This window comes from Trametes versicolor, assembly GCF_000271585.1.
Source record: "Trametes versicolor FP-101664 SS1 unplaced genomic scaffold TRAVEscaffold_4, whole genome shotgun sequence".
Classification (NCBI taxonomy): Eukaryota; Fungi; Basidiomycota; class Agaricomycetes; order Polyporales; family Polyporaceae; genus Trametes; species Trametes versicolor.
In genome coordinates this window covers 2,308,236-2,333,687 of record NW_007360324.1, presented here as the reverse complement: position 1 = coordinate 2,333,687, position 25,452 = coordinate 2,308,236, and the positions used below count along the sequence as shown (strand labels likewise).

General features: G+C 57.9%; 9 protein-coding genes across 9 annotated transcripts; 4 read left to right on the top strand and 5 right to left on the bottom strand.

Moving 5' to 3' along the window:
• Positions 1-148: 148 nt before the first annotated feature.
• Positions 149-1,577, bottom strand: TRAVEDRAFT_19359 (uncharacterized protein; the record flags this gene model as incomplete). The annotated part of the gene is made up of 5 exons (XM_008037829.1): positions 149-605; positions 660-760; positions 820-988; positions 1,051-1,324; positions 1,385-1,577. 5 exons carry the CDS (start codon positions 1,575-1,577, stop codon positions 149-151), a joined length of 1,194 nt encoding a protein of 397 aa, XP_008036020.1.
• A 328-nt stretch (positions 1,578-1,905) lies between these two features.
• TRAVEDRAFT_28256 (uncharacterized protein) lies at positions 1,906-3,239 on the bottom strand. Its single transcript, XM_008037944.1, has 4 exons — positions 3,146-3,239; positions 2,966-3,062; positions 2,743-2,899; positions 1,906-2,083 (listed from the first exon to the last, which is right to left on the bottom strand). Exons 3-4 carry the CDS (start codon positions 2,803-2,805, stop codon positions 1,973-1,975), a joined length of 174 nt encoding a protein of 57 aa, XP_008036135.1. The 5' UTR covers positions 2,806-2,899; positions 2,966-3,062; positions 3,146-3,239; the 3' UTR covers positions 1,906-1,972.
• A 457-nt stretch (positions 3,240-3,696) lies between these two features.
• On the top strand, positions 3,697-6,535 carry TRAVEDRAFT_165834 (dynamin-like GTPase VPS1). Its single transcript, XM_008038775.1, has 12 exons — positions 3,697-3,868; positions 3,925-3,984; positions 4,038-4,086; positions 4,136-4,583; positions 4,637-4,856; positions 4,910-5,242; positions 5,294-5,443; positions 5,496-5,605; positions 5,663-5,912; positions 5,968-6,034; positions 6,100-6,331; positions 6,394-6,535. The coding sequence occupies exons 1-12, from the start codon at positions 3,716-3,718 to the stop codon at positions 6,410-6,412; spliced, it is 2,091 nt and encodes a 696-aa protein (XP_008036966.1). The 5' UTR covers positions 3,697-3,715; the 3' UTR covers positions 6,413-6,535.
• Positions 6,536-7,234: 699 nt separating this feature from the next.
• TRAVEDRAFT_46013 (uncharacterized protein) lies at positions 7,235-8,733 on the top strand (the record flags this gene model as incomplete). Its single annotated transcript, XM_008038146.1, has 5 exons — positions 7,235-7,451; positions 7,525-7,813; positions 7,893-8,052; positions 8,113-8,213; positions 8,286-8,733. The coding sequence occupies 5 exons, from the start codon at positions 7,235-7,237 to the stop codon at positions 8,731-8,733; spliced, it is 1,215 nt and encodes a 404-aa protein (XP_008036337.1).
• Positions 8,734-8,915: 182 nt separating this feature from the next.
• Positions 8,916-11,474, bottom strand: TRAVEDRAFT_71063 (uncharacterized protein; the record flags this gene model as incomplete). The annotated part of the gene is made up of 7 exons (XM_008038774.1): positions 8,916-9,383; positions 9,449-9,584; positions 9,642-9,761; positions 9,818-9,865; positions 9,919-10,498; positions 10,553-11,136; positions 11,202-11,474. 7 exons carry the CDS (start codon positions 11,472-11,474, stop codon positions 9,040-9,042), a joined length of 2,085 nt encoding a protein of 694 aa, XP_008036965.1. The 3' UTR covers positions 8,916-9,039.
• A 1,060-nt stretch (positions 11,475-12,534) lies between these two features.
• On the top strand, positions 12,535-14,317 carry TRAVEDRAFT_57902 (d-4,5 unsaturated-glucuronyl hydrolase-like protein; the record flags this gene model as incomplete). The annotated part of the gene is made up of 10 exons (XM_008038297.1): positions 12,535-12,944; positions 12,997-13,120; positions 13,171-13,200; positions 13,259-13,358; positions 13,421-13,505; positions 13,566-13,612; positions 13,663-13,759; positions 13,813-13,960; positions 14,018-14,126; positions 14,196-14,317. The coding sequence occupies 10 exons, from the start codon at positions 12,535-12,537 to the stop codon at positions 14,255-14,257; spliced, it is 1,212 nt and encodes a 403-aa protein (XP_008036488.1). The 3' UTR covers positions 14,258-14,317.
• Positions 14,318-16,834: 2,517 nt separating this feature from the next.
• On the top strand, positions 16,835-18,400 carry TRAVEDRAFT_165825 (uncharacterized protein). Its single transcript, XM_008038773.1, has 3 exons — positions 16,835-17,023; positions 17,111-17,446; positions 17,495-18,400. Exons 1-3 carry the CDS (start codon positions 16,848-16,850, stop codon positions 18,219-18,221), a joined length of 1,239 nt encoding a protein of 412 aa, XP_008036964.1. The 5' UTR covers positions 16,835-16,847; the 3' UTR covers positions 18,222-18,400.
• A 55-nt stretch (positions 18,401-18,455) lies between these two features.
• Positions 18,456-20,961, bottom strand: TRAVEDRAFT_146423 (uncharacterized protein). The gene is made up of 6 exons (XM_008038772.1): positions 20,681-20,961; positions 20,546-20,615; positions 20,365-20,471; positions 19,562-19,802; positions 18,851-19,502; positions 18,456-18,793 (listed from the first exon to the last, which is right to left on the bottom strand). Exons 1-6 carry the CDS (start codon positions 20,802-20,804, stop codon positions 18,716-18,718), a joined length of 1,272 nt encoding a protein of 423 aa, XP_008036963.1. The 5' UTR covers positions 20,805-20,961; the 3' UTR covers positions 18,456-18,715.
• Positions 20,962-23,198: 2,237 nt separating this feature from the next.
• Positions 23,199-23,863, bottom strand: TRAVEDRAFT_28252 (uncharacterized protein). Its single transcript, XM_008037943.1, has 3 exons — positions 23,587-23,863; positions 23,288-23,563; positions 23,199-23,233 (listed from the first exon to the last, which is right to left on the bottom strand). The coding sequence occupies exons 1-2, from the start codon at positions 23,668-23,670 to the stop codon at positions 23,336-23,338; spliced, it is 312 nt and encodes a 103-aa protein (XP_008036134.1). The 5' UTR covers positions 23,671-23,863; the 3' UTR covers positions 23,199-23,233; positions 23,288-23,335.
• Positions 23,864-25,452: the final 1,589 nt, after the last annotated feature.

Genomic DNA, 25,452 nt, shown 5'->3' with positions numbered 1-25,452 from the left:
GTGAGATGGAAAAAGGAACAAGCTGAAGGTAGCCGCTGCGTAGAGAATACTTGATATTACATGTGGGCATCGCAGAAACATGAGAACGATCCCATGGGTCCTCATAAGATCCGTGCTGCAGCTGGATGCGTTACAGTGCGACGTCGCATCACCAACGCCCAGAGCTCGGACCGGACATGTCGTGCCGATGGTGATGGTCCATAGACAAACCAGGGACGCCCCACTCGTCGAAGCCGCCTCTGTATGGGGAGGGCGGAGAGTTGTTGCGCGCGCGTTTGAAGGATGCCCAGGAAGAGGACGAAGGCGGCGTCGGGGTCCTCGAATGTGCGTCCGGATACGCCTCCGATTCCGACGTCACTGGGGGCTCAGCCGCTGCAGCGAACTTCTCTTGCAGTATGGCAGAGAATGAAGATGCAGCTTGGGGCTCGACGAAGCGGACGGTGCGCCCTGCGCGGATGGTGACAAGCTCTTGCAGAGCGGCGGTCGCATACGGTAGTTCGCCCGCTACTAGCTTGGACATGACCCCGGGCAGTGCTTCCTGCACTTTCGGGTGATCATAGAGCTTGCGAAGCTTGATCATCGCGCGCTGGCGGGGTTCATCGTACCTGTGTAGCAGCGGGACTTGAGTACTGCACTATTGCGAGCATGGAAGAACGTACATGGAAAAGAAGACGGAAAAGCATTCTTGAACAAGGTTCTCTGGTGAGAGATAGGAAATGATGCCATTCAGGGCAGCAACCTGCAGGTCCTTCAACCCGTACTGTGCCAGCATAGTTTCGAATGAGTTTACAGGCTCAGAAAAGAGAGAGCCTGGCGCACCGCATCCGCAAGGCGGTAGAGAGATTTCGGCGAACATGCTGGCAGACCTGATTTGCGAGCGACAGAGACCATGTGGTCCCGCTGTATGCCTCCTTCGGCAGACGGCGCCGAAGACAACGGAAGGAAGTGCACTTTTCCCGTGTATAGGTAGAACACGCAAGCACGTAAGCTGTGTAGTAACAGTGTTTGAACGATTAACAAGTCGCTCAAGATATTAAAGGATTCGCTCACGTTTTGAAAGCGATGTTGGGGATGAGGATAGTGTACTTGACGGGAGGAGAAGACCCGACGCCTGCTGCGTCTTTCTGCTTACCCTTCAGGTTTGAAGTGTGGTCGGATGCCGCCGGAGATGCGGTTGAACCATCGTCCTCTCCTTCTACTTCATCCAGATCGCTGTCACACTCGTAGTCATATTCGGAATCTCCGGCTTGCATTTGGGCGATTTCATCTGGGCCATAGCTCGAAAGAGCATTACCGCCCGTCTCGGCAAAGCCGGCGGTGAGCACTGAATGGCAGGACATACGTGAGCAACAACTGGATACATCGATCAAGCGATTTCACGTACAAGTGGAGAAGTGCTCCGTTTGGTTAAGCACGGTGCTCATAGCAATGATAGGAAGCGGTTTGTCGATTTTTGCCACTTGCCAGCCTGGAGAGGTAGTCCGCCGAGAATACGCGTACAAACGAACGTCGCGTGCATCGCATGGGTCCAAGGATGCCGCGATCGCTCTGTCCGCTGTGGTGAAGGGCGCGTTCATGATGTGGTCAGGCTACGCGTCGTGGAGGAAGAAGATGTGAAACCCCGTGAACCTAGCAAGCTTTTATAGGAGGAGAACAATGCGCTGTTTGTTAGTTTCTTTCTCCGCCCGCCAGGCGACCCTGCCAGGCATGAGGTAATCTCCGGCGCCTCTCGCACGGCGGACGTCATGAATAGCGAACAACGATAGAGCAAACAGGACCCCTGAGGGAGAGCTACCGAATTGGTAAGGATAAGTTTCGGAAACTACTTACTTTCACAGGCGGGTTAAACGGGGACAGCGAACTCACCATTTTACCCCAAAATGCCGTAGGCGGCGCATCCTCCCCAGCCGCAGTCGTGAGGTGCTCGTAAAGGCTCGCAGGCGACACGCGTAACACGTCGCGCGCAATCGCACTAGTGGCGCGACCGCAACCATGGCCCTTCAAAAACCAAAACTTTGGCTCGACGCGACTCCAAATGTCTCCCTGAAGCACTGGCAAGATGCGGTGAATCAGGACCTGAGGTCTAGTTACCCAGCTAATTAGCTGTCATTCTCAGAGGTCCATCCGAGCGTGGAATAGAGTGACGACCAAAACATCGAGAGTCACTCTCACTGAGACAAACAACTCCCACTCAGAGCAATGCCTCCGGCATATCCCGGGGACCCGAGTGTATAGCTGTCAGCCACGCATCACAGACAAGCTCGTGTGGCTCATCTTCTGGTGCATGTCATGCAGTCGGACTCGATGAGTGGACATGATATAAATCAACGAAGACACTGGCCATTCGGACGCGGTTGGATGTAGTCCAACGAGCATGTCAGGTCGGCCGTAATTAGCTCCTCGCGGCGGGGAAGACGTTGTGGTCGACGCTCGTAACGCGTCGCGCCACACGTGCTAGATCCTGCGCGCGACGAGCCCGAGGTATGTCTGCAGACATGCGCGGAGCCACAGTTCTGTGGGGCAGAGCACCCAGTCTTCGTACTCGACGAGCGCAACGCAACACGTCGTGATCGCGGTAACATGACGCATGCGCGATCTGACCACATTGTTTCTTGGCTCAGTGACTCTCACTACTGCCACTCGCTCTCAGTGGGAGTCGTTGGTCCCAGTGAGAGTCACTCTCACAGATCTGGTATATATTCCTTGAAATATCACGGATGTGAATGACGGTACTTTACCGACCTTGGTCGCTTTGACTTCCTCGAATTTCTGCTGCAAGACGGCAGGCCGCGATGAAAACCACATGACAGTGGTAGGGGCCAGTGGGAGGTCATACGCCTTTACAGAGGCTGCAAAGCATTATCGAAGCTTGGAAGCTTGAATTGCGGTCGGGCGGTAACTGCAGTTTAAGGAGACCATGACGGTGGATTAGGGTGGCCAATGCCGACCTATACAACGAGCTCACCGAATCTTCCTGTGTTACCAACAGATCGCCTTGGCAGAAATGCTAGGGATGCATATTTCGTCCTCGCTCGCTCCCCGGCGACCCAGTAGTGAAAGGTCTGATTTAACATGGTTAACAAGGCAAGACAGGTCATTTAGCGTGAATTACCGGGGCTGACTAGCCCGGCCAAAATCACCGTACCCTATGAACCAGAGGTTGGTCCGAGTTATGTAAGGCCTCGCGCATCCAGAAAGCCCCTTGTTGGTCCGCTCTGTGTACGGTATATCGGAGCTCCCGGAAGGTCCATTTTGGTCCGGGCACTGCGTAGAGCATCTAGGAGGATTGTCGGGGGCCCTGATAGAGCCTGCAGAATACCTACATGTTGAATACCCATCAAGGCGTGGGCGTGAGGTATATATGATTTTTGGTAATGAACAACTTCACTCGTGTGTAAGGTGTAAGGGCATCTGCTGGAAGGTCAGTATGAACGCCTGAGGTAGATCGACAATGGTGCGGCTCACCTCATACATTCTCCCAGTCACCGCACCATGCCTGCCTCCCCTGCGCAGGCTGCGGCGGACTGTGTCGGAGGTTGCGTAGCAAGCGAGGGAACGAGTCGCAGCAGCAGAAGATGAGAGCAGGCGATGAAAGTCAAGCTGCGCGGAGCAAGCGCCCGTGGACGCGACACGCGGCTGTGTCAAGCCACGGCGACTTCAGCGTGCTCTCGCTTTCTCTTTCTCCCTCCATCATCCTCTCCTCTCGTCCTCCACCATGGCTACCTCTGGTCTCGGAACAGAAATTGTCAACGTTGTAAACAAGCTCCAAGACGTCTTCTCCGCGGTCGGCTCGTCCGCGTCCCAAATAGACCTTCCGCAGATATGTGTGCTCGGCAGTCAAAGTAGTGGCAAGAGTAGTGTGCTCGAGGTGCGCTGCGAAACACGATCCGGAATTCTATCCGGCTGACCCTTGGATACCCTAAGAACATCGTCGGACGTGATTTTCTGCCCCGAGGAACGGGTATCGTAACCCGGAGACCTCTGGTACGACTGATATTGATTGGTGCCCGCTCGGAGCTAACGCCAGCCGGGCTCAGGTTCTGCAACTCATCAACCGCAAACCAACTGGGTCCCCAAACGGCAAGGGTGCGCCTCTTATCCAACGATAGTCATTGTATACTCACGTCTTTCACAGCCAACGGCACTGAGGACCTGAAGTCCGGAGGCGACACCGCTGCCAACCCCGACGAATGGGGCGAGTTCTTGCATCTCCCTGGACAGAAGTTCTACGACTTCAACAAAATCCGAGACGAGATCGTGCGCGACACGGAGGCGAAGACCGGCAAGAATGCGGGTATCTCGCCGCTCCCCATTAATCTGCGCATCTACTCTCCCAATGTCCTCACATTGACCTTGGTCGATCTTCCTGGTCTAACCAAGGTGCCTGTGGGCGACCAGCCGCGCGATATCGAGAAGCAAATCAAGGATATGCTACTGAAGTACATCTCGAGGCCAGCGTGTATCGTTCTTGCCGTCACTGCGGCCAACACAGATTTGGCGAACTCGGATGGCTTGAAGCTAGCGCGGGAGGTCGACCCTGAGGGTCAGCGAACTATTGGTGTTCTCACAAAGGTTGACTTGATGTGAGTTGTCTTCATATGGTCTTGGGGAAGGTATACCTAACGACGACATGTAGGGACCAGGGTACCGACGTTGTCGATATCCTCGCGGGCCGTGTCATTCCTCTTCGTTTGGGCTATGTTCCTGTGGTTAACCGTGGGCAACGTGATATCGAGCAAGGCAAGGCCATCAGTGCTGCTCTGGAGCACGAGCGTAAGTACTTTGAAACCCATCCTTCGTACGCCAACAAGGCGCAGTACTGTGGAACGCCGTTCTTGGCGCGCAAGCTCAATGTCGTGCGTACTTTACGCTTTCGTGGATGGTTTGCTTCGTTAAGTGAAATCAACAGATCCTCATGGCGCACATCCGGAATACGTTGCCCGACATCAAAGCTCGTATTACGCAACAGCAGCAGAAGTTCAACGCAGAACTCCAAACTCTCGGTGGCGCCTTGGGAGAGGGCAACTCCGCGAACATCGTGCTTTCTGTGATCACGGAGTTTTGCTCCGATTTCCGCACAACCATCGACGGTAACACCAACGACTTGTCATTAAACGAGCTCTCTGGTGGTGCGCGTATCAGTTTCGTGTTCCACGAGCTGTTCAACAATGGCATCAAGACAATCGACCCGTTCGACCAGGTGAAGGACGGCGACATCCGGACCATCCTGTATAATTCTTCGGTCAGTCCAATCCAGCGATTGTTTCCGACAGCGAGCTGATCCTCTTTGTAGGGTTCGACCCCTTCTCTCTTCGTCGGAACCCAAGCGTTCGAGATCATCGTCAAGCAACAAATTCGGCGGCTTGAGGATCCCTCCCTCAAATGCTGCCAGCTCGTCTACGACGAGTTGATCCGTATTCTCAGTCAGCTTCTGGTCAAGATTGTATGTCTCTTCCGTAACGGTAAAATGAGTATGTCCACTAACCTCCCACTAGCAAGCCTTCAGGCGCTTCCCCCAATTGCGGGACCGCTTCAACTCCGTTGTAGTTAACTTCTTCAAAAACTCGATGAACCCTACGACCAAGCTTGTGACCGACCTCGTAGCGTAAGTAGTCGGTTCTGCCGCATACAGGTGCAGCGCTTTTACACACTTCGCGCACAGGATGCAAGCTTGCTACGTGAACACGACGCACCCAGACTTCCTGAACGGCCACAAGGCGATGGCTCTCGTCAACGACCGTCTGAACGCCAACAAGCAGCCACAGCACGGAGAGAAGAGCGGCAAGGTCACCTCCGCCCAGCTCAACAACAACCGCGATCTGGACGTCGACGCGAAGGAGGAGCAAAGCTTCTTCGGGTCGTTCTTCCAGAAGGGGGCGCCAAAGAAGAAGGGCGCTGCGATCATGGAGGCGGTCAGCACACCTGACTTTCGTTCCTTGTGTGATTTGAAGCTCACCCCATATACAGCCCCCGTCCGTGATCAAGCCCCAGGCAGCGTTGAACGACAGGGAGCTGATGGAGACCGAGGTCATCAGTGCGTGCCGCCCTGTTTCCTGTCCCCGTCCGTCCGTTAAACTGACATGCCCCGTCGCGCTGCAGAACTGCTCATCCACTCGTACTTCAACATCGTGAAGCGCGAGATGATCGACATGGTCCCGAAGGCGATTACGCTCACGCTCGTGAACCACTCGAAGGAGAACCTGCAGCGCGAGCTGCTCCAGGAGCTCTACAAGCCGGAGGTGCTCGACGAGCTCCTCAAGGAGTCCGAGTTCGTCGTCAACCGCCGCAAGGAGGTCGTCTCCATGCTCCAAGCGCTCAACAAGGCCGAGGAGTGCGTCCCTTCTCTCAAACATCCATCTGTCGTGTTTACTGACTGATTGGTTTTTTCTGCAGGATCGTGGCGAGCGTGTGAGGACGCCGCGGCGCGGCTGGCGGGCGGGCGTGGACGGACGGTTTTGGTGCTTTCCTGTTGCATAGCGTACTCTACAATACCCTTCTGTATACTCTTCTGGCATATAGTAGATGTGTGTTTTCTAGGGGACCCGAGCGGTCGACACACTCTCATCATCGGAGTCTAATAAGGTCCCAGGCGGCGCACCGTAAGCATCGGCTGTTCATTGCAGACCAACTTATTGATGATTCTGTAGTTGACGCGTGCCTATGTATTTGACCTGTACACTGGCAAGGTCAGCATCGAATCTCCGAGTCTACCTTCCTCACCATTCAGACGGAGGTGGTCTCGGACGGATTCATGGGTACCGCGGTGCTCCCCCAAGCTTTTACTAGAGGTACGTGCACCTGACTCCCTCGTTGACAGGCCCTGTGAGCTATCTGACCATATATTTGAACGGCAGGTACGACCGTTTGCGGGAGTATGCCGTGTCGGTCATAACGCAGCATTATCAGGACGTCGGCGTACAAGCTTCACTGAAGGAGACGGTCGACCGGTGTTGCCTCACGCGAGCGCTCTTCTCATCTCACGGCTTGGATTTCGTGCAGTCATCGACACTTGCGACAATCAGCATGACTGAACAGCGGTTTTGATTACTGCGCTTCATATCAATCAAACTGGACTTCTCTTTTACAAACGTGCGGGAGACGGATGTTCTCGTACGTCTTACCGCAGCGCCGTCCCACCTCGTGGTAGCCGGCAGGCAAATCAAACTCTCCCTTATACAACATACAACCAAGTCGCGAGTCGACTCTCAGTACTCGACACCTCCCATCTTCTGCAATGTCCTCACTTGGCAACTCTGGGCCCCCATCGGAGCTCTCCCCGACAGAACGAGCCTTGAAAGAATCCCTTACCAAAACCGAGTTTCGCGACGTGCATTTGTATGCCTTCACACGCAGAACAGTCTATCTCGGCGATGGCTCGAGCAAGATCGGACATCCTCTTCCAGTGCTCGCGATAGGCTCCATCTTGAAAGACTCTGAGCACTTCGCAAAATGTACGAGTCTCTTCGTCACGGTCTTCACATACAATCCTAGCTTGATCGACTCATAAGACACCATATTATTTAGTGTTGACATCAGGCTTCGCGGAGAGCCAAGTCACTGCGGACCCCTCTGTAGCTATCCGCGAGTATGCCCTTGCGGATGAATACGACTACGAGTCCGACAGCGACCTGGACGAATGCGAGGAAGCGGAAGATACACCCACGCCCGGAAGCTCGAAACCTCCCATGACCCCCGATAGCAAGGGAAAACGCAAGGACGAGGAGCCCAGCGCTCCGGACGAGGACAAGAAGCATCTTGCTGAGGGCCGACCGCCCCAGCATCGAATCCTTTTACCTAGCGTCGCACACAAAACGTGAGTCAATTTCCGCTCTTTGTCTGTGCAGGCCTACACTGATAGACTGGTATCGGCATCTTGATCGCTTCTATCTTAGTCTATGCGCGTGTGTCTTCTATCTCTACACGGGCAAAGTCAACTTTATGCCCCTTCGCTCAGCGGGCGCATCGCAAAGGCAGTTCTCAATGCTCACGGCTGGGGGTGCTACGAAAGCGCCGCTCTGCTCTCCGAAGTCCATGTATCGTCTAGCGGAGTCTGTAAGTTCTGCTTGATCGCATGCGCAAAGATATATACTAACGAGTAGATGATTCGTGCAGTACGGCATCGCGAATTTGCAGGACCTTGCCTACAATGCTATCCTAGCGCGCCTGACCCCAGCCAACATCGTCGAGGAGGCGTTTTCGCGCTTCTTCGCGAGGTAAGTGCAGCTGGGCACTGGTCACGGTCTTGGAGTTCTTGCATATTGAATATCCGATTTTGCGACGCACAGATACGACCGATTGCGGGAACACGCGGTCTCGTACCTATCACAGAACTACTCTGACCCCAGGGTACAGGCCTCCCTGCAAGACGCCCTCGACAAGGTCTTGATGGGACAAGCACCCCACGCCGGGCCCCTCTTGCGCTCCCTGCTTGGTCTTCGTATAGCCACTGCGCCACCTTCACAGAGAACCTCCTCGGAAAGCACTACAGGTCCTCCAGTCAAAGCAACGTCGTCCATGAACGGTGTGTTCGGACCATCATCATTCTCGAGCTTCGGCTTCGCAGTCTCTCCCGGGGCGGCGAAGGAGCCCTCCGTAATACCTTCCTTATGGTCGCTCGAAGGGAGGAACGCCGCCGGTCCCATCAACGCCAAAGACGACAGCGAGGGTGATGACGGCCAGGAAGTTCCGATCAAAGGCAAAAAGGGAAAGAAAGCTAGTGCTAGAAGGCCATGATGATTTGTCTCCCCTAGGCAGACGATGTGTGATCTGTAGAGGGGGGGGAGGACGATCACACTAACCATGATGATACTTAATATTGATGGTGGCCGTTTTCGTCTGTGATGGGCTACGTCCTGCTGGCATCTCATACTCGAATGATTCATATAATATGTCAATGTACGTGCATTGCAACGGGTATTCGGGATCAACACACGTCTGTTATATATGCGAGCAGCATCGTGATCGGCAGTGACAGTACAACTTGGCCTGCTTCTGGATGGCCGGCAAGTGTGAGGTGCAGATGTCGACGTGTTTTAAGCTTCATAGCATCTCATGCGCCTTCTTCCACACCCTCCCGGGCAGCCCGAACACGCCGCCGCGCCTGCACACCTCCTCCAACACGTCCACGCGCAGGTCCACGCCCATCGCGCCGCTGATGTCCACGGCAACCCCGCGCGGCCGCCCAGGGTCGAACGTGACCCCAATCTCGACGAGCCCCGAGATCGGCGGCCGCTCGGGCGCAGTCATCACGATGCGCGCGCGCCGCGTCGGGCCCGCACCGCCCAGCGCGAACGCGTCCATGTCCGTCCCGCCGAAGAGCGCGTCGGTGGGCGCGTGCGCGGGGAGGTACACGTTCACCGGGATGCTGCGCGGCTGCACCGTTCCTGCGCGCGCGGCGGAATGGGGGCGGTGAGTGTGGGTTGGGGTATAGCGTGAGGCGGGGACGTACCTTTGAGCACGGACTGGAGGTCGCTCTCTGTGACTTCCATATCGTCGGATGTGTCGGTTTCGGGGAGGGTGAGGCCCTCGGGAATCCATGTGCAGCTGGTGAGCGTCTCGTTCAGCCAGCACTGCTCGCGCACGATCTAGGGTGTGGGCGAATCAGTATCGCTGGAGAAACTACGTCTGGACGAAGGAAGTACCTCCAAGATGCTCCAGACTTCCTTCAGACTCCGCACCGGAACGGCTTCCAGCATGAAGCCTGGCTCATCGGGCGTGGTCAGGCGCAATTGCAGTGGCGGATGTACCGCTGTTGGAGATGTCTGGAAGTGCGGACGATTAAGCGATATAGCATGCAATGGCCAATGGATTAGCTCACGAATACAGTCGTGTATCTTTCCGGAGAGATGGTTGTCTGCGAGTTGAGCTGCCCCAAGGGTTGAGCATTCGTGCAGCGAGCCAGAAAGCGAAACCACATACCAAGAGATCGACCCAACTCCCGGAACCGAACGGCAACATCTGCACGCTCTGCAGATGGTCCATCGCGCCGAACGGGTTCACCGCGAGCTCAATCTCGTGCATCCGCGACTGGCTCATTACGACCCCGGGGTATTTCCCGCCCTCCGTGAAGTCGAGCAACCACGTGAACTGCTGGCCCTGAGGGCCCTGCGCCTCGCGGGCCGCGGGAAAGACGTGCTCCATGTCCGCAGCGCTTGGGACGAGTGTGGAGGAGGACCGTGTGTCAAGGGCAGACATCGACATCGAGTCCGCGTGGTACGCCGGCGGGGCGGTGGGGGAAAGGTAAAGGGTGGCCGTGGTTACCCCATGTGGCCGCGGATGGGAGGTGAGGAACTTGCGGAAGTGTTGGAATGGGACATCGAGCTTGGGGAGGTGAGCGGCCTCTGCAGGAGAGGTGGGTGTCGTTCGCAGGAGTTTCAGGTAGGCGAGGGGGGAGAGATATGTGAGGAATGATATCGACGGTGTTGTGAGGTAGGGTAATGGCAGAGCGTGCGACCGCATGAGGAAGATGTCAAGAGGGAACTTGGATCCAGCCTCTTGTCTGCGCTAGCGCATGAGTGTACGATACGACGTGCACATATATGGTTCGGCTTACCTGCTTAGGGCGTCTGCTTCGCTGCTGGCCAATTTCTCGACGTCGACCGACATGCGGTCGATGAAACTAAACCATCGCAGGCCGCCGTCGCCCTCGCTGATGGCCAGATGATCCAGCTTCATCAGGTATGTGAGGTGATCGGAAAGCAGGTTTCCCAGCCGCGCGGCCTCGACACTATCGCGCTGGGCATCCTCTTTCTGAACCTCGTTTAGGAACGCGCGGATCGCTTCTGCCAAAAAGCCGTCCAAGGAGGTCGAGTTTCCGGTGGACGAGGTGGCCGTGCTATTTGGGATAGCATACGACGTCTTACAGGTGGTGACGCACACAATCGGTCGAATAGGGTCTGTGCGGTCCACAGAGAAAACGATGTCGACAACGAGAACCTTTCCCCCGAGGACGACGGTAGAGTGCCCGTCGCGTTCTGGGTCGTTGAAAGCTTCCATGCCGGCCGACGTGCCCCATTCCAGAAGCCTTTTCAAGAACCATTCGGGAAGTTGTGTCCGTTCGAGAGGAATGTCTTCTCCAAATGTGATGCCCACTCGTTTTCTCAATGAGCTGACGACATAGCGCACGTTCTGGTCCGCCTGGATTCAGTGGCATCAGCGATACTCATTGCTGTTGGCGTGCATTACGGGAGATACAACCGCACCTGCTGAACTGCATGAGATATGTTCGTCCCTTGTCGATACAGCGACAAAAGCTTCGGGTTGGATAACGGGAGGGCAAGATGGGCGTTGAGTGAGAGTGCCGCTTGATTGGCGGTGTCCAAAAGTTTTCGCAAGGCAGCGATGTTTTCTTCCGGATTAGATGCAAATGGATGGAGCGAGCTCGATGAAATAGAGTCCTGAGACGTGAACTGCTGGAGCGCGGTCAAAATGGTTGCGGGCAACGGAGCCTTGGCTTCCGGCGGCTGAGACGACATCCTGGAGGTACAAAATATTCGGTCAGCGGGATGATCCACTTTATAGTGTTTTATTTACTCAGTGTAGACACAAAATCGGTTTCTCAGATACGTGTGTTGTCGTCAAGATAGGTCCCGTTCCTGAAGTGTTTGCACGACTCGGACTTCAATCGAGTGGAGAATGTTGTTGGAGTCAATTAGCGCAGCTCCTAATATGTTTTAGCCATGAAACATGATACAATAGGATTATTTTTTGAGGCCGTACTTCGCATAGAACTTACCGTGGGCTATACGGGAGGTTCAGTCAGGTTGGGTCGTGGTGGCCTGTGCGCGCCCCCGGGGGGTGAATGAAGTTCAAGGCAGAAGGCAGTGCTAGGAGATAAGATAAGATGAGAACAAGCCAGCCAGATCTCGCAATATCCGCCACCACCACGGCGCCAAATACCTTCGTGCTTTCGGCCGACCGCAACTTGAACCATATTGTGGCAATCTCATCCACGCCTGGCCAGGCGTATTGTCTTCTGTCCCTTAACATCCCATTTCAGAGGCGATAAGAGCTCAATATAGGACTACACTTAGACTGACACCTATGATGCGGCTACATGTGGAACTTCTTCGCCGCTCCGCCTCGTGACTCAATCATGCGCCCACTCCTGAATTCTCCCGACGTTCCGTCGAACTTCATGGATCGTAGGATACCCTTTCAAGTTCGCTCGGTGAGTGTTTTTGACTCAGTGGATGCTACATGAGGTGGCTGACGATGGCTCGGTAATGGAGCATGCGAGACAACTTAAGGGTCCCGTTGCCTTGCACCCTCCTGCCCGCACACGAGATGTCTTGAACACGGCAGATTTACCTATGCACGGCATTCATACGGCATTCCGCCCCGGCTGCCTCAGGAGACGCTCCTGAAGAGCGTCACGAGTTGCTGCAAAAGTGTGCTCTCCGTTCTGTGGACTGTTTCTTCCATCGGAACCATCGCTCGGCGTGCCTTGAACATGCTGGACAATTGCTTATAAGACCGTTGTCTCTGCATGTCTGCCTCTCTGCTCTGATTCTTCACTGGAGCTTCATGCTAGCTATGGTTGCGTTCAGCCTTCTCTTCGTAGCGCTTTCTGTCGGAGGAGTCTCATCTGCAGCGACAGGCTTCGTGTCGCCTTCTGCGGAGCTCTTCTCTCCCTTAGTATCCCAGAAGGTACTCAAGACAGCACTATCTCTCACGAGCCCACCACAGTACCCGCAATACACGGACCGTACCGAAGGCGACTGGATCTGGTTCTCTCCTGACCAATGGACCGCCGGCTTCTTCCCATCCACGCTATACGCGATGCATGAACGCACGAAGCTCTGTGGCTCTAGTGCGGGGAGCGCTTCGCAGTGGCTCACCCTTGGACGCGCGTGGAGCACGGGCGAAATCCCGCTCGAGACTCATACGGGCGTAGGGCATGACGTCGGATTCCTCAGCTATCCGTTCATGGATGAACTCAAAGTGTTCGTTTGGATGACAAGCCAGCTGGAAATCATGTTTTGACGTACCTCGCAGGAATCCGAGAAATACGACAGCTATCGAGGCCGTCAACAAGTTTGCGACTGCGCTTGCTGCTAGATTTAGCCCTATCGTGGGATGCACGCGAAGCTGGGATGCTGCAGACCCGACAGACTTTCAGGTATGTTTTATAATGGGATGCGCACCGCTTCGCACTGACCACTCTTTCAGGTCATCATCGATAATATGATGAATCTAGAGGTACATAGTAGATGTACTCACCTCGTACAGAGAGGTGACGCTAAATATGCTACAATAGGTTCTCTTTGCTTCGGAGGCACTCACCGGAAACCACACGCTGCGCGATATTGCCATATCACATGCGGACAAGACGATGGTGAACCATATCCGCGCAGATGGTACGCGGGTTACACGCGACTCGGCCCAAAATAGCCAACTTATGATGGAACTTTGTCGCTAGGGGGTTCATTTCACGTCGTTGACTACAACTCAACTACTGGCGCGGTCATCCGCCAGCGTACATCGCAAGGTTATGCGGACAACAGGTGCATCTCATTGTCCTTTTTGTGCTAAGCAGAACTGACCCCGACTGATGCTGCCTGTAGCACGTGGAGCCGCGGCGAAGCATGGGGAATCTACGGCTTCGCAAACAGTATGCTTTCTCCCCGGGCCCTCAGGATACGGTCTGATGTTCCCCACAAGTGTTCAAGCATACCCGCCAGTTCGACTACCTTCAGACGGCCCGCAAGATGGCGAAGTACTGGATCACGAACACGCCCTCTGACGGCATCATACCCTGGTTTGTCCCCAGCCAGCCGCATGTCTTGAAACGCGGGGCTGATTGATACATAGGGACTTCAACGCACCTGTTGTACCGCCCCGCCCTGCGGACTCGTCTGCGGCGACGATCGCAGCCAGTGCCCTGCTGCTGCTTGCCGACCAGGAACTTTCCATCCTGAACATCACTGGTTCTGTGTACTACACCAACGAGGTCATCAAGGTACATTCCTTTGGCTAATCGCTCTGCGGGGTGGCACTTAAATATGCCATTGCACAGATGCTCAACGCAAACACGAAGCTCGCGTGGCGCCCAGAGTGGCAGAGCCTGCTCGCGAACGGGACCGTGAACAACCCCGTGCAGAACAATTTGACGGGCATCGTATATGGTACGCCCCCTTCCCTTGCATGTTTGGTCGGACTAATTAGATCGTTTATATTTGGGCTTTGGTCTGCAGGCGACTATTTCTTCATCAAGGCGGGGAACGAGCTTGTTTCCCGAGGACTCACGAGATGTTAGCGTTTGTTCCGCATCTATGGGCATCACGACACATACATGACTTCATGACACATGTAACATCACGGGGACACATGTTTTTCTCTTCTGTGGTATAAGCGTGAGCAAGGCGCGCTAGGCTAATGCATATTCTGAAGTCCTCGAGAGTACTTACCAGTTTTCGCCCACTGGGTCCTTTAAGTTTTTTCGACCTACCGTGGGATCGGACTGAGCGCCGAAGAAACCATAATGGGAGACGGCGACTGGTACGTTGAAACCGCAGCCAAGCTTGCATCTTCTCCGTAACCAGCAATTTCCCATAGATCTCGTCCCAGTCACCACCTCAGAGATTTCACATTTCAAGGTATGCAAAGAAAATGCCAGCGCTGTTTCAGCCTCTGACAGTGTCACTATAGGATCATGGTTGCAAATAAGCCGTCTGGTCATCCGGATGGGGGGCATGCGTCTGCTTCAGGCATACGACAACAGTACTCGGAGCCGGATCTGAGGCAACTCCACCTGTTGCCCTACGAGGAATTTTGCGAAGCCGCCGACCAATACGAACTGCACCTGCGAAACACCATCGCTCGCCTTCGTGAGATGCGCAACGACCGAAACCCGCATGCCCGCGTGCAACGCCTTCCCACCGAACTCCTCGTTCAGATCTTCAACAACGTCAGCCTCATATCCGACCCACGCTCGAGCCGCAGCCTCATTGCCCTCACTCACGTCTGTCGGAGATGGCGATCAATCGCTCTGGGCATCTCAGAACCTTGGAGCAGCATTGTCGTCACGAGTCTGTCGAGCGACGGGGTGCTTTCGTTCATCGAGCGCGCTAGGGACTCTCTGCTTAATATCCGTCTTCAAGATCCCCGCTTGAAAGCCGACTTCCGGTTCCTCTCAAATATTCAGAGCCGTCTCCGCTCGCTTATAGTGGAAGCCAGGGGCCTCGGAGCTGCGGCACAGGCTACGAAACAGCTCACGTGGAGACACTCCCCGCACCTCGAGACCTTGTGCATACTTGGGCCTGGTGCGAGCGGCAGGTGGGCCGAGATTTTGGGCTTGAATCCGAGATACCATCCCCCCATCAAAGATGAAGCGGCCACGACAACTTCACCGTGCTTCAGTCCCTCCCTACGTTATCTTCACCTGCGCCCGATGGTCATCCCGTGGACTTCGGGCGTCTACTGCAACTTGACCGTCCTCGACCTCGACATGTCGCGACACACCGGGCTCACCGTGGGCCGTCTGGTTTCAATCCTCCGACGGTGCCCTGAGCTGGTTGAGCTACGCCTCCGCGTGGAAGGGGACCTTAAGGGCAGTGCACCGCCCCAAGACGGCGCATGGGACGTCGCCTTGCCGCTGCTCTCCGTGTTTTCGGTGGAAGGGCTCTCGCCGGAGCTCGCCGCGAGCGTCCTCTCACACCTCACGCTCCCCGCTTTCACTCGCTACACCCTGTCTTTGTGGTCCAAGGGGCCGTCCATAAGCCCCTTCATCGCAGCCGTCCCTCCCGATCGGCGCCGTCTCCCAGGTCTGGCTGCGATTATAGGCGTGACGTTGAAGGTGGCCGACAATGGGAACACCCACGTCACTCTCTCCCCGGCCCACGCTCCTACCGTCGCGTTGACGCTGACGGACGAATCGCGTAACATAATGCTTCCCTGCGTGCCCACGGCTGCATTCGAATCACTCGAGGTCATCAAGACCAGAGGCCCCCTACCATCGATATCGATGGCGTTCGCCCTAGACTGGCACGCCGTCTTCTGTCGGCTTCCCCGTCTCCGCCTCCTACTTTTTCATAGGCCTATCGTCGAGGACCTGGCGTACGCTCTCGACGCCCTCGGGCGCCCTGGTGGGGACCTCCCTCACACCCTTCCTTTCCCGTGCCCCGCATTGGAGTGCCTCGAGCTCGTCAGCTTGCGGCTCACCCAGGATCTAGGGGACCGCTTGGCTAACGCCTTGCGCATGCGTAATGAGTGGGGGTTTCCTCCACTGAGCTTGAAGGTACGCGATGTTATCGGCGAGGATGACGCATTTTTCTCGCCCCTTTGCGAGGTTGACGTGAACGTTGTTGAGAGATCCCGCAAACACGCCGCCCCATAGCCTCTCAGGACTCGGAGTTTCCTAAAATTTCGACCTCGTTATATTTCTGTGTACCGTTACGATGACGCCGTTCTGAAAATGCTAGCATGCTGGCCATGTCCATATTTCGAGGCACTTTCCAGACCTTTGTGTGCGATGGCCCGTTTTAGAGGGGTGAAGTAAGAAAGAAGTCGCGAGCTCTTCACAGAAGCAGGGAGGGCGAGGCGAGTATAAAGGGAGAGTGTCTGTTTTGACATCGCAAGTTTACTCCTCTTCTCTCCCCATGTCGCGATTTCCGTCCCCCCAAGACGCGTCGACGCGGTCAGGCCTGAGCAATTCGCCGATTCTGAGTGGCAGGCACGAACGCGTCGAGGGAACTGCCATAAAAGGGCAAAACTCGATCACGTGAGTCGTGGACAATTAGGACGCGGTTGGAGTTTTGGCGAGGCGATGCGAGGCGACAGCCGAAGCGAGTGCCACTCCGCATTGTTCTCTCACCCCGAGCGCTGAACGTCGTCTGCCGTAGCGTACGATGAGTCTCCGCAAGGCCGTTCTCCAGCGCATAACGCCCCTTCCCTCTCGCACGCCCTCGCCTAGCCTTCCCCACGAGTGGCCCCAGTCTCCCGACGCCGAGATCATCTTCCCCGACCTCGCCAACCACCGTGAGCCAGAGCCCGACGAGCACCTTGCTTCCAGGTCCAAATCGCCGTGCGTCTCCCCTACCTCTTCTTCCTCCACGGTCACTGCCGTACACCCCGCCATGGGCAAACGCCGCATGCTTACCTCCCGCGCCAGAGACCTGATGTCCCCCAATGGCGTTGTCAAGCGATGGCGCGTCAACATTGCCGAGCATACTGCCTCGCTCCCCGCTGAGCTCGCGACCCTTAGTGGTTCTGTCAAACGCGACTCCGACCTCTGGTTCGACGACGGCAACATCGTCCTCCTATGCAGAGATGCCGCCTTCCGTGTCTACCGCGGCCTGCTTACCCGACACTCCATCATCTTCCGCGATCTCTTCTCCATGGCCCAGCCCTCCACCTCAGAAACCATGGAGAGCTGTCCTGTCGTGCACATATCCGACCCGCCAGATGACCTCCGTCACCTCCTGCGGGTGATGTGTGGGCTACGAAAGTGCGTATGTTGTCCCTGACAACACCCTTCATACTGAGCTCGGAATAGATTCCCCGTAATTCCCGGGGAGCGCATGGAGTTCGCTGAACTCGCCGCGCTCGTGCGCATGTCCCACAAATACCATGTCGAGGACCTGCACGCTCGCGCCATGCATCATCTCAAACTCTACTTTACGAACGACCTCACCGTCTGGGACACGGCCGGTGTGGACGGCAACCTCTTCCTGCATGTAACACCCCAAGACGCGATCACCGCCATCAACCTCGCCCGCCTCACCCACACCGACTCAGTGCTCCCCACTGCGCTCTACCTGTGTTGCCAGCTCGACGCTGAACTCACCTCCGGCGTCGAGCGCTCTGATGGTAGCACAGAGCGGCTAGAGCCGAAGGACCTCGAGCTCGTGCTTCGCGGCCGGACGGAGCTCGTGCGTGCGAGCACCCGCGGCGCATGTACGATATGCAAGCCGGCCGCGAGCCCGCAATGCACGTCCAAGGGCTGCGAGCGGGCGCTACGCGAGATCCTCAACATGATGCTCGACGGGCTGCAGAAGGACCCTATTGGCGACATCGCGGGCTATGCCGCGCTCGACTCGTGGGAGCACTGGATCGAAGACGTCGTCGAGCTCTGGCCGCTGTGCGAGCCGTGCCGCACGATGCTGCACGCACGCGACCTGGACGTACGGCGGGACGTGTGGAAGCGTCTGCCGCAGTATATGGGCGTCGCCGTGGAAGACTGGAAGGATCCGACCGTGGCCCCCGCCGCGCCTACAAAATAGCGGCAAGGCGGGTCCTAACGACGCTGGACAGGGGACATCTGAACTGATCACATCTACATATGCATGCATTTTTTACTTATCATCATCCACTCATCGAACCTCTCGCATTGTCTCGGCCGTACCTTCTTGGGTATATACTGCACGACCTACGTCTGCTGCACGCTCCCCCTCCTTACCCCATCCACCACACTCATTGTATTCACGCGTCTCCCTCGTCCATCATCTGTATGCATGATCATGAACCGCTCCCATTACATCCCGAGGCGTCCCTGTAACAGCAGCATATTATAGTGTGCTATATCTATACATGCCCTCGCATAATTACGTTAGGTCATGCCCAGAGCAGCGCCAGCCCAAATGACTGGCGTAGAGCCCGCGCTCTATATCGTGGGGTGGTATATCCATGAGAGGGCCGGGCGGAGCGCCCCAAAGCGGCCTTCGATCGTTTTTGGCGTGACGCGGAAAACTTGACCAAGATGGCGGGTATTGTGTCTTCACCAGAACCGTGTGCTGTCTGGGCGGAATCCGTTTGCCATGCGCATCACGACGGCGTTGCCTGTCAGACTTGACCACTGGACGGCACGGTATCAGCGCCAGCGACACAAGAACAAAAGAGGAACACCACGCACCCCGTTGCCGATGAAGACCTGCGCGCGCTGGCCGATGAGCATGTCCACCGCCTGCGCGATGTACTTCTGCTCCCAATTGAGCACCAAATCGCGGCTGCTCGCGACGTTCTTCCACCGGCCCGACGCGCCCAGCGCCGCCTTGAGCTCCTCCACCCACGACACCGCGCCGTTCGTCATGATGTACACGTGCTCGAGCCCGCGCGCGGCGTCCGTCTGCGCGACGTCCTCGACGCGCCGCACGATCTGCTCGATGTCCGGGAAGCAGTGCTGCATGTACACCGCGACGTTCTCGGGCGTGTTCTCGCCCCACGCGCCGCCCGGGGGCGGGTCGAAGCGGTCGGGGAGCTCGGGGAGCGTGTTGTACGCGAGGTAGGTCGAGGACCAGCGCGCGAGGTGCGCGCAGTGGCCCTCGTAGTCGCCGCGCCGGATGTGCAGGACGAGCAGCCCGGGGAGCTCCGGGTAGCGCTGTGCGGCGGGGAGGGAGAGCGGCGCGGCGGAGAGGGGCGGCTCGGCGATGGTGGAGGGGGAGAAGACTTCGCGGTTTGTGTCGAAGGCGAGCTCGACGAGCGCGGAGTGCGCGAAGTGCGTTAGGATGGGCGATGTGCGGAATTCGGGCCAGATTCCGGGCATTGCGTCCTTTTCGCCGAATGTGCTATACACAGATACGTAGAGTTAGCTTACAGGGCCACGGTCGCTGCACGAGCTACTCACACCCAGGTATAGGGCGGGCCGCCGTCCCCGCCCGCCTCGATGCACTGCTCGTGGTCGAGCGAGTGCAGCTTGTTAACCCAGCCGGTGGTGATCGCGTCGACGAACCACGTCGAGACGTGGTCGTGGACGTCTGCGCGTGGGACTACGACCTTGCGGCCTTCGCAGGCGTGATGCCAGTATTCTTCTGACACTGCGAGAGGGGCGTTAACGCCAGAGGGCCATACTCCACCCACGATCGGACCTGGAATGTGTATGTCAGTGCGAGAACGGGCGAGACAAGATTCGTAAAGCAGTATGTAGTGACCAGCGCAGTGAGCAAGAAGCTGTATATCCCTCTCGAAGTTCTGGCTTCTAACCTCCAGCGTTGGCGCGTCTGGCTTTTGCCTCGGAAATGCCTTTACCAGCAAAACGCATAGTGCGTATGATTCTCACAGCGGGCATGCCCGCATCGGAAAGAACATCGAGTTTTCGAGGGGACCCGCACTCATCGCGCGTGGTCACAGGGACGCACTCGGCCTTCGGTCGCGGGCTCGGCCTCCGAGGCTCGAGCGCGCCGTCCGAGCAGCCCGCGACCAGACGAAACAACAGAATTCCAGCGGGCCTGCGCACGGCGTACCCAGGCTCGACTTCCGCTGCCGCATCGCCAGAAACTGGGGTTCGCAACCAAATGGCCAGTCCACTTCCGAATTACGGGTTCATCGCACCCGGACGCGACCCTCCACTAACGCCACGGGATTTGCTCTGTTCTTCTCATCTTCGCGCAGCCTTGTTCGCAGCGATCGCACAGGAATGGAAGTACACACCTCGGATGAGCGCGCTTAGGGGGACGCGGGACGGGATCGGCTTGCCGCTGTAGTCGGAGTAGTCCTGCGAGAGGTCCGAGTTCCATGTGTAGTTGTAAAACACGAATCTGCGGGGTATGGCGGGCAGTCAGACGCGTGGGGGATGGGGGCGCACGCAGCAGCGAGATGAATGGGGACGTACGCGCGGTTCGCTTTGTAGGAGAGAAAGGCGTTGAGGAGGATCTCCTGCATGATGTTACCCCACCCGGAGCCTGCCACCAGCAATCACGCGTCTCAGCATGATCGAGGACACAGTGACAGAAGAAAAGGGACGCACCCGCACTATGCCCCGGGATCCAGAACATATTGGGCTCCCCCACATGCGACGGCGCGTCCCAGCGGTGCTGTGGCAGCCGGTGCTCGTGCTGGAGGTACTGCGGGTACAGCGGCGGCAGGCGCATGCCCGGCCAGCGCTCCGCGGGGGTCTGGTCCTTGGGATCGAGGTGCGGGACGGGGAGCGGGGCGGGGGGCTCGCGCCGCACGTAGAGCGTGCGCAGGAAGAGCGAGAAGAGCACGAAGCCGGTGATGCCGAACACGAGGTAGCGGCGGGCGAGGAAGCGCAGGCACAGCAGCGCGGTGTCGGGCTTTGCGTGGAAGCCGCTCGCGTCCTTGCGGGTCGTCGGGAGCATGGAGGGCGCGAGTGGGGGGGCGATGGCGGGGAGAGAGAAGGCGGGGGTGCCCCGGGCGGCTTCGAGGCTGGCGGCGACCTCCACGGGCAGGCTGGTCACGGTCGCTCATGGTCTTCTCATCAAACGCGCAGACCGCCCAAAGGAGCGCTCGACACGCGGGTGGGGCTGTGCTCCCATCATTGCAATTCTGGCGAAAGCGCACTGCTTGCTGGCAGTCCGCGCACCCGAGCAATCTCGGAATCTCACTTCGGTGTCGTCTCTGCTGCACTGTACGCATGTGTCTGTTGGACGGGCACTTCAGGCTGAAGCGACACGAAACGCGCGGTCGCGAGTGGGGATTGTCTATTTGAAGGGGAGGTGCGGCGCTTGATGACTACGAACGGACTGCGATCTGCCAGCGCGGGCTGCGTTGCCGCCCATACTAGCTGCCGATGGCCAATCCTTGGCATCTGACACTGCGCCGCTGGAGAGGAGACGGTCGAGACACACAACGTTGACAAAACTTAAAGTCAAATTCGAGCTGGGAGAGACACAAGAGAGTTCTTCATTCATAAACGGGATTACGGCGGAACGTCAGCGCTGGAGCTCTTTCGGCGCGAGCTTAAGAAACTCAGAGACGGAGGCCATCATACGAAGGATCGGCTCTGATAGATCGTAGAGCTAAGTACCGGCTCCGAGAATAGGCTTTCCGTAAACCACTCACATTTTATGTGCATCATAGGTGAAAATCAGAAATAACACCGGGGCTCTTTAAAGCCTCAAACGCTGCGTCAGTAAATCCGGATGTACACAATTAAAATCAGAGGGACAGGCTCTGTGTCAAATACCACGTGAATATGGCGAGTGGTGCATGAGGTGCAATGATGGATGAGGCAAACTTTAATCGAAACGTCACTTGGGATTCTGGGAAGACAGAACAAGGATTAGTGAGGATTCCGGCGAGCATGCAATATTAACAGTTGCTTACTCGACGTCGATAATACCGTGGTTTTCCGTGAGTGTGCGCCATCAAATTGCCTCGCCTGCGTCTACTCACCTGCTTGCCACAGAAAAAATCGGATCGTCTTGCTTGAAGGAAGGCAATCACCACCATCGTTCGTACAGCACATGCGACGCTCGACACAGGAGATAAATGAGGTGGTAGAACCGAGATCCCGCAAAACTTGCCCGAGCTGCCCACGTCAGGCTGTGTGCATGACATAGTATATGGTCTGAACCGAGCAAGACACACCTTCTCAGTCGAGCAAGGTACGAGCGACGATGGCAGACTGTCTGTAGAGACGTGGGATGATCGCCCTCGCATGTGTTGTGGACGCTCGGGTGCGCACTGCCAGGAACAGTCGAGGGCATATTGAACGTGATTGAGTGAAACTGAATAGAGCGTTGACAGGAGGCGCCCGCGAAGATGGATAAGCTCTTGTGGAGCGCGGCGGGGACAAACGCGTCCGTCACGGCGTGACCGGCGCGTCAAGATCGTCTGTGGGCGAGGACACACTCGTTGGCAGTGCCCACGACGACCGATGGCGGCCTCCGCGCCCAGCCCCCGTGTTTCCCCGCGACATGGCGAAAACATATCGAGGAAGGGGCGAATATATGCTGCGCAAGCCCCTCCCGACCGGCCCTCAATCTGTCCGACTGCCTACACCGTCACCCTCGACCTCAGCTCGCCGTCTCCACTTGTCCCGTGCCCTCGTTCACAAAAGCGTCCGCGACCGATACCACTTTCACAGCCCCGCCTCGTGCGCCACCGCGTCCTCCTCGAACCCACCCACATGCCCTTCCTGCCGCCCCGTCCGTCTTCCAGTCGCGCCAGTGCGTGCCACGGCCGTCGTTCACTCACACTCTTTCTATCGCCGGCCCCATCGCCGCAGTACGCCCTCGTTCCGGGGGATATGCCCCTTTCGAAGGGCCATCGCGTCGAGCCCGGCCGGGCGAGCCGCCCCCGACCATCGTGCGTTCTCCCGAGTCTCCGCGAAGCGACAGAACAGATCTTCGAAGCCGCTGCGTAACACGCCGCCGCACCGTGACTGTGCACCGCACCTCCGTTCGCTTACGCGCCCACCCTGTCCTTCCCGCTCATTCCAGGGTCTTTCATTTACCGCGACGCGTGCAGCCACCCCGAGGCTCTCGAACAGCTTCCTCGACATTGTCAGCCGCCGCGAACATATCGTGTGCTCTCGCCGCCACGCGTGCACACGCCCGGTCAGTCGTCATATGCTGGCTCGCCCACTGCAACCGCTCACACGCGAAATTAAGTGAGCAGCACATGTTCCCCTCCGCAGAAGAAAAATACAGAAAACCGATCAAACGATCGTGCAGAGCAGCCTCACCGTCCGGGACTCAGGCTCCGACTCCAGCCCCGGGCGGCGGACGCGTCGCTTCAGAGGTCCGTCTTCGAGAGAGTCCGATATGACAGCCCCCGAGCGAATGGCCCGCCCTAGAACAGCCTCGTGCCCGCCGCTGGCCCACTCAGATCGCACCGCGTCTTCTCCAGCCGCCGCACGAGGGCCAATCCACCCCATCTCGCGGGCCTCCAAAAACGACGTATGCGCACGGCCCGTCCGGATCCGTGTGGCATGCGGCCGGGTTCCGCGCAACAGCACGGGTTAACACGGCGGCGTTCCTCCACCCCGGCCATAACGAGCGGAGGGCGATGATGAACGGCGCAAATTTCGGGAGGTCAGTTAGAGCACAGACACTCCGCTTCCGCCCCCCGCTAGCGCCCGTATTCGTCCAATCGTCGCCCCCGCGAGCGGATCGTATGGCGAAGATGAAAGAAGGCCGGGCTGCAGAACCCGCGAAGCTGCACCAGGGAGCGCGTCGACCCATCCCACCCCCCTTCCGCTGCCTATTCTCGGCTGCCCCCCTCACACACCCTGCGCGCGCATGCTGCATTAGGAACAAGTATTTCCGCGGAGGAAAGGCCCTCGTCCGAGCGGCTGCTGCCAGCGCCGAGGGAAATGAAACGAGCCTATACAGCCGGCAGGCCCTCTGTCGTCTCTGTGCAGAGCAAGGATTTGTTTCGGATGGCCTTCGGGCTCCACCGCGAAGGGCGCAGGCGCCTTCTGTGCCTGTGTGCGTCAGACTCAGTCGCTGACCGTCATCCTGCCGCCCCGCGAACCTTGGGGGGTGCCGTGCCACCGCCGGCGGGTGCAGTGCGCGATCGAGGTCGCCAACTCGACGACGACGGCCTGCGCTGGCACAAACATGACACCGCACCACCGTCGCCGCCGCACGAGCGGGGTGGGCCACCCCACGCGGGCCTGCCCTCGATCCGCAATGCATCAGTCGTGGACGATCTGCGACACGTCAGCTCAGGCAACGCTGATCACGAGGGGGCGGCCGCTGCACGTTCGCCCCCTCGCGTCTCGCCCTCGCCCTCTGCCCGCAGTGTAGCGGCTGACGCACCTCCCAGCCCGGGAGTGCGGACGGGGGCACTCGGACGACCCCAGCGGCGAGTATGAAGCCCTTCGAAAGGTTCGAGAAAGGCAAAGCACACGCCGCGTCATGGCGCACACGTACGGCGAGAACCCGCCCTCTTGCTCGCGCTTCGCCTTCTGCTGCTCGTGCCCGTGCCCGTGTTCATCTGGCGCGGTCGAACGCTCCGCGGGAGAGGGCCCAAGAACCAGAAGCGGCCGGACGAAGTAGCGCGGTGGGAGCTGCACGCCTGCGAGGCGGGTGCGATGCCTGCGATAGCGACACATGAGCATAGGCAGCACTTTCATATCTCGCCTCGCCCGCGCGCCCCAGGCCCGGTCGTTTACCGAGCGCACCACGTATTCGCCGTCGCCCGTTCGCCGTCGCCTCTTGCTCGCCGCTGCGGGCACGGCAGGTTCCTGCTCGTCCCCGCGCAGGGACGCGCGCCCCCGTCCAGGCCGGGGGCTCGCGACGCTGCGCGCACTCACCGGTCGCCGCCGCCACTCTCCGTCTGCAGAACGCCGCGGGGGTGACGGCAGCGCTGGACAGAAACGGGCGGTGCCGACGCGAGTTTGTGTAGTGGACGGACAGATCGAGCGAGCCGATCTGCCAGCGTGAATCTACGCGGGAGAACCCTCGCAATTTCCGGGGCCAATAGGAACGGCATGCATATGGGAACGCTGGGAGGGGGTGCGGCTGCGCGGACTCTGATTTGGCGTGCGCGGACGTCCCGGACTGTGCCTATATTAGCCTTTTAGTGATCTCGAGCCACCAAGCCTGTCGCGCTCCGCGCCCGGGAGTGAATGGGACGTCGTGATAGCGGTAGATAGCGTGCCCGATAGGAGTCCCCCACCCGGCCGTGTGCATGTCAGCGGCGGCCACTCGCAGAACCGCGACGGCGTGCGGCAACGCTCCCACATCGATCGTACGTGCTCACCCTGGTCACCACCTCGTCACGTCGAAGTAAAGTGGGAAGTGAGGTGCTTCATGGCTGCCGGCCGTG

What these genes read in the sequence shown, in the direction of transcription:
- TRAVEDRAFT_146423 (XM_008038772.1), bottom strand. Translation starts at nt 20,804, where the DNA reads ATGCGCCTGCCGCCGCTGTACCCGCAGTACCTCCAGCACGAGCACCGG. An exon ending in GATCCCGGGGCATAGTGCGG is followed by an intron (nt 20,616 to 20,680) that starts GTGCGTCCCTTT and finishes TGCTGGTGGCAG; the next exon opens with GCTCCGGGTGGGGTAACATC. An exon ending in TCCTACAAAGCGAACCGCGC is followed by an intron (nt 20,472 to 20,545) that starts GTACGTCCCCAT and finishes CATACCCCGCAG; the next exon opens with ATTCGTGTTTTACAACTACA.
- TRAVEDRAFT_165825 (XM_008038773.1), top strand. Translation starts at nt 16,848, where the DNA reads ATGAGTCTCCGCAAGGCCGTTCTCCAGCGCATAACGCCCCTTCCCTCT. An exon ending in GCTTCCAGGTCCAAATCGCC is followed by an intron (nt 17,024 to 17,110) that starts GTGCGTCTCCCC and finishes CTCCCGCGCCAG; the next exon opens with AGACCTGATGTCCCCCAATG. An exon ending in GTGATGTGTGGGCTACGAAA is followed by an intron (nt 17,447 to 17,494) that starts GTGCGTATGTTG and finishes AGCTCGGAATAG; the next exon opens with ATTCCCCGTAATTCCCGGGG.
- TRAVEDRAFT_165834 (XM_008038775.1), top strand. Translation starts at nt 3,716, where the DNA reads ATGGCTACCTCTGGTCTCGGAACAGAAATTGTCAACGTTGTAAACAAG. An exon ending in GTCAGCTTCTGGTCAAGATT is followed by an intron (nt 5,444 to 5,495) that starts GTATGTCTCTTC and finishes ACCTCCCACTAG; the next exon opens with CAAGCCTTCAGGCGCTTCCC. An exon ending in GCGCTGCGATCATGGAGGCG is followed by an intron (nt 5,913 to 5,967) that starts GTCAGCACACCT and finishes CCCCATATACAG; the next exon opens with CCCCCGTCCGTGATCAAGCC.
- TRAVEDRAFT_28256 (XM_008037944.1), bottom strand. Translation starts at nt 2,805, where the DNA reads ATGTGGTTTTCATCGCGGCCTGCCGTCTTGCAGCAGAAATTCGAGGAA. An exon ending in AGGAAGTCAAAGCGACCAAG is followed by an intron (nt 2,084 to 2,742) that starts GTCGGTAAAGTA and finishes CTGGGTAACTAG; the next exon opens with ACCTCAGGTCCTGATTCACC.
- TRAVEDRAFT_28252 (XM_008037943.1), bottom strand. Translation starts at nt 23,670, where the DNA reads ATGGCCGGGGTGGAGGAACGCCGCCGTGTTAACCCGTGCTGTTGCGCG.